The sequence below is a fragment of the Argopecten irradians genome, chromosome 3, assembly GCF_041381155.1.
Source record: "Argopecten irradians isolate NY chromosome 3, Ai_NY, whole genome shotgun sequence".
Classification (NCBI taxonomy): domain Eukaryota; kingdom Metazoa; phylum Mollusca; class Bivalvia; order Pectinida; family Pectinidae; genus Argopecten; species Argopecten irradians.
This window is the reverse complement of record NC_091136.1, coordinates 9,242,080-9,248,079: the sequence shown is the minus strand read 5'-3', so window position 1 is coordinate 9,248,079 and position 6,000 is coordinate 9,242,080. Positions and strand designations below refer to the sequence as shown.

At 33.5% G+C, this 6,000-nt stretch overlaps 1 protein-coding gene across 1 annotated transcript; it reads left to right on the top strand.

The window, feature by feature from the left end:
* Positions 1-1,421: 1,421 nt before the first annotated feature.
* On the top strand, positions 1,422-3,844 carry LOC138317201 (uncharacterized; the record flags this gene model as incomplete). Its single annotated transcript, XM_069258755.1, has 1 exon — positions 1,422-3,844. A coding segment is annotated over one exon (831 nt), but the record flags the coding sequence as incomplete, so codon positions are not given.
* Positions 3,845-6,000: the final 2,156 nt, after the last annotated feature.

Genomic DNA, 6,000 nt, shown 5'->3' with positions numbered 1-6,000 from the left:
TGCGGAAATCTGTAAATTATAATTGATGAGGACGGATATAAATGAGCGCAATGTGGTAGCTGGTTATCAGAAATACCTTTTTACAACATTCAGTGGTGTATATGAAATAAAAACGCTAAAATAAAACTACAGCTAAAATAAGTACTTTTACAGTATATCAAATCGATATCCAATACAAACACATTCATTATTGTTATATTTTACTTTTGGGCCTTGGGCCTTAAAGACCCTGACTGTCGATAGGCCATTAAACTTTTACAAACAAACTAATAATAGTGATTCACTTATACCGTATGTTAATAGTTGTTATCAACAAAAGGTCCTTATCCTTACATACCAGAACAAGGGACTGTGTCTCCATTTGCCCACTTTTTACAATCTAGTAATAAGCAGAATATTGTTATTCCAATGGTGAAATCTATAAAGACGTAACATCAAATATCTCTTGTAAAATTATGCATGTTTGTATATAGATATATCTATTTTCCCACTTTTGACAAACTGTAGGTAGCTCAGGTAAAGGAACACATGTAACCACAGGTAAAAATTAATATGGAACTGACTATTATTGGTTTTCCATTGTTCTCCTATACCGATATTTTCCTTTGTTCTCTAAAAAATGGGCAAATGGAGAATACACCGACCGAACAAGGATACAAAAGACAACCGTAAACATGATGATTACTGCGTTTCTGTGCCATGTTTAAAGGTATGCTTTAAAATGACCTTGATTTACAATGGGAGTTAATGGATCAAACGATACCCTCATTGATCGCGAAGACTTTATTATAGACAGGTAGACCGTGTTTTCCGTGTTATACATATGCCTGCTACAACTACATATGATCTAGCTGTATTCATATTCTGTAATTGGAATGCCCGAGGTATTCTAGAATCTTCCATAAACAGAAGTGTGGAAGAGTTTTCTTTGTGATTTATCTGAGTCAAGAAAAGTTTTAACGGGAAAACAAAAAGGTGAGTGCAAACATGGCCAGTATTCCAAGTGAATCTCCTTTTACTGGCAGACATATTGTAGTCAATGAAGCGATAAGCAAACCTAACATTCAAAAATATCAAATGGGTGTCTGTTTCTTTTTTCTTCCAAATTTTCAAAGCGAGGGGAGTGGGATGCAGGAGAAAAATTATCAAATAATAAATTGAAATATCTGTGAAAGTACAATGTATTAACACAGGTATAATTTTATTGCTTACACTGTACTTGGTCCTTACCTTTTTCAAAGTAGGTCTCAAGAAAGATGTATATACATGTACCCTTAAGGTTAAATATATCGCAATGAATTAAACATATTGTCCTTCGTTTTCAGAAAGACAACAGGAAAATGAGGGCGCATTTGACATTAATCGCTCGATTGACTCTGATTGGGGGAGCTTCAATTTTCTTCATCTTTCTTTTTAAACACCCATCAGCTGTTCCGTCATCATACCGGCGAAATGAATCATTCATTACATTGTTTACATCTTGGAATACATTCCCAGAAAGGTTTGAAGTTTATAACAATACACTTCTGAACTGGCCTTTACTCCAGCCCTCTGTAAATCTGATATTGTTCACTGACGATGATGTCCCGGATACGTACAGACTGTTAGGATGGACCATTTTACCAATCAAACGAAAAATCAAAGGTTATCCAGTTTTAAAGCATCTGTTCCTCGAAGCAATGCAACAAAGACCATTTTCAAAACTCTATGCATTCTCAAATGGAGATTTACTTTTTACAGACTCCTTTGTTAAGACTTTGGTTAACGTAGTCAATTCCTCTTACCTTCAGCAGAAGCCATACATGATAGTAGGTCGACGAATGAATACACCCAACATCACAAAGAAGGAAGCAAGGTCATGGGAGAATATTGCTAGGGCTGCTAAATGGGGAGAACTGATGAATGAGAGATGGGGAATAGATTATTTCATAACACCGCCGAAGTATCATTGGAAAGATATACCTGAACTTCAAATCGGACAAAACTACTACGACAATTGGTTGGTTTACGACGCTAGACAAATGGGTTATGACGTTGTCGATGTGACTGAAACGCTTCTAGCTGTCCATCAAAATTCCCTTTATCCCAAAGATCAAGTGTCTATGAATAATAATCTCGGATACCTAACTGTGTCCCGTGGTACAATTTATAATAAAGGGGTTGTTCCGTGCTGTGCGTTTTACACCTTTCAAAAAGGCAATACCATAACACTCGGTCGAAAAAAAGTTATACCTGATTACTGTAAGAAGTAGTTATGGATCTCTTTACGAAGTACACATATAACTTCTTTTTCTAGGTGTGTATGAGTCATTCTTCTTTTAATAATCCTGTCACTGAAACGATTATATAGACATTTAAACGCTCTGATACAGTGGATGTCTGGTTTTAATCAATTTACATAATGCCCTCTCCTTCAGAATTGTATTTACTACTTTACCAATTATGACAACTGTTGAACATGCTAGATTAAATTAATTAATTCAAATGTCAATTATGTAGATTTTCATTGTACAATTTTATTACAAGATAGTTGATAAAGTTATATATGAAGTACCTGGGCGAAAATTTTGACATGTTATTTTTACTTCAGTCTGGACTATGGGAAATAATAAAAAAAATACTAAACATGTGATTAAGCTCATTATTCCTTGAACAACCGAGCTCAGGTTTCGTAATTGTAAGGCATTCATACATACGTTTGTCATTGAAGCGACCACTTTATCCATCATCGTTGCTTTAGTAGATGTTCTGTGTCTAGCCATGTTTTATTTTAATAAAATGCCACATATGACCAATTTCAAAAAAAAAAAAATGTTTGGAAACGTAAACAATTTCTATCTCATTGTCAGTAAAGTTCTACATCTTTGCTATGTTTGGTAATATATTTATTTATTTTGTTTGTGATTTAGCTTAGGTTTTTGATATGCTACATGTAAATATGTATTTATTATATAATTTCCTCACAAGGCAGTTGTTAAGTGTTATAGTACGACTTCAATTTTGATTATCAAAAAAAAATGAATATGGTTCCATGTTTTTCATACAAAGTAAAATTGCCAATTGTTTTTCGATAGTTTTCATTTAGCAAAATCAATGAATCTCATGTGCATTTTCTAAAAAGTCAGAACCCTTTCATAACCATAATCGCCAGTGGAGTTATCAGAGTAAGTGTTTGTGCATGGCGACCGATTCTGATTTTATTGTAGACTTATACACATGTCATTTTGGCCACTAAACGAAACATTCAATACAGACAATAACTCGAAACTCGAAAAAGTTGTCGCAAAACTCAAAAAAGTTCAATAGAAACTCGAGACTCGACAAAAATAAATCCTTCATATTAACAGTATGATCAGCTTTGTTGATAAAAATACCTTGAGCATACAATTTCGTATAATTATGTACAGTGTCACGTTAGTTCATATAAGTTCTAGTCAATGTTATACAATGCACGTGTCGGGTATGATTAATTAAGTCGATATTGAACGACCTATCATTATTCATGGTCATATAGGACCTAACGTGGATTTAGAACGGCGTCAAAACCGAACACAGAATATACAATACAAAATGATTCAAACTCGTGAAAAGATATTTAAATAACATCAATTATCCCACTTCCAAAACCGGAGAGGAGAAGCAAGCCAATTAATGCATACACCATTTAATACATACATTAGTATACAAAAAGGAGTTCCATAGTAATAATAATTGATTGATTTATTGTATCCGTTACTTTGGACAGGACAAATGTTAGAAATAAGAGTGCATAACCGCTTTATCATGGGGATTTAAATGCTTGTATATATACATGTACATAGACAAAATAAAACGTTAAAACACAGCTGTGAAGTCATCTATTGTTTTGTACGATATCAACAGACATCACATGCCGGTCCCCAATATGTTACGTTTGGCAGTCCATTATTTACCTGTAGCTGTACATTAAGTTCCTCACCCTCTGATGACTTCTTGGTAAACACTAAAATGACCTCCTTGATTTTACACCTATAGTACATGCAAACATAAAATAAACGCGAAAGGTGTGCTACAATAAAAAAATCTTTTATCGTAGCAATTGTGTAACTACATTGTATTCAATTGTAATACAAACGTGACTGGAAACTGTCAAATATTAACACAAAATGGGGGCTGTGTTTTCAGAAGGATATATATATAATAAAACTGTCTATTATGTGACACAGTGAACTGAATTGAGAGCTATAGTATCGATATAAGATTGTATTAAGTCTTTACCAGCAAAGCACACAGTCGTACTACATACATTATTCCAAGAAATGTCACTAGTTATTAATATGCCTACTGGCTTGTGTGTATACTATGTCATGAATATTTTGGTTTACTATATCACATTTTTATAATGTGATGGCTTTACATTCTTTTACATGCACTAAATGGTATCAATGAGTTGTTATATTTGAAATACATGACAACTTTCAATTCCTTTTAATAGCCTATGCTTATGGACTTAAGATGAGCTAAGATCGTTTTTAAAGACATATTTCCCATAGCTACGTTATTGCAGTTGTCTTCCCTAGAATACATAGAGTCTGATACTGTTGCACTGTAGGCCAGAATCATCGCATATCTGACAGTAAACAAACAAATGCTAACATAAAAAGCTTGTAAATTAAAAAACCAGATATCGACACAGACGTATTAAAGTATTTACAACTTAACACACGTGTTAAAGTGATTTGCAACGTCAAAAACAATATAGATTAGACTTATAATTATAAAACTCTTGTTAAATTGATTGTATGTAAATCATCATTTGCAATTCCCATTCGTTTGCATGGTTGATTCCGCATGCTTGAGGTCTATACAAAGTCTTGTTAACAGCTAAGGTTATGTAGTAAGAATGTCAATATGTTTTGGGAGGATGTGGTATGTTTGGGTGTCGCCTAGTAGTAGAGGAATTTTTGTCCTTTGTATATTGCTATCTCACGGACACATGCCATCGAAGATGCCAAGCAACAAACCTCACCCGGTCACATTATACCGACAACGTTCCACATCCTTTGTGCTAAGGAGAAGAAGAACTAACATTCTTTTAGACTAAGGGTCTAGGACCAGGAGCCTTCCTCACAGTGGCGGAAAGTATTGTGCATAACCCATCGAAGTAATGAACTAGTAAACAAACAACCTCGATCTTGTCACGATTATAATGAGAATTCTAGTTTGATCCTGACGATATTTCAAAGTTATCCTCCCTCCTACATCTAAGTCTCTCATCATTGTCTCCTTACTCTTTCTCTTTCAATAAAATATAGTATATGCCTTGAAGTTTATTTGCTGTATTAAAGATACACTTAAATCAGTTTATATTAGATTCTGATAAACACTGACATCATTAATGTGTTATCTTAACTGTTCTTGGTTGTGTAGTTGATGTCGAATTCAGTCAAACATTAGAAAGTAACTTTGATCACAGTTTCATGTGTTGTATGACGCAGTTATATTGTAAACTGAATTCAACCTTTCATAAATTGTCTTCGGAGGACATGTTTCAATTCTAAATTCCCTTGGTGTCAGATTTATGTGTCTGTCCTTGTAATGCAATGTAATCCAGAACTTAAGTAGTGTGCCACTCACAATGCCATACCTACTATACGGCCAATGTTTAAAATAATTATGCAGACTTTGGTACAGTGATTAATTAATTTCATGATTACCTGGTACATTTCGCTCATATAACAAGAACTATTAATAATTATATATAACATTATGAAGCATAAATTCTGTTGAGATTATCATTAACGTCATAACCCCTAATTAATTTGACACTTGTAATTATAAAACAGAAAATCTTATTAACAAAGAATGCACTATCCCCCTTTGATATAGTATCATATTAAATAATATGCCAGAAAAGCTTACGAACAACTTGGCAGATGCAGTTAAACATGTGTTAAATCTTAAGACTCATTTCTAAACTAAAAAATGTAAGATAAATAGATAAATAAATAAATAAATAAA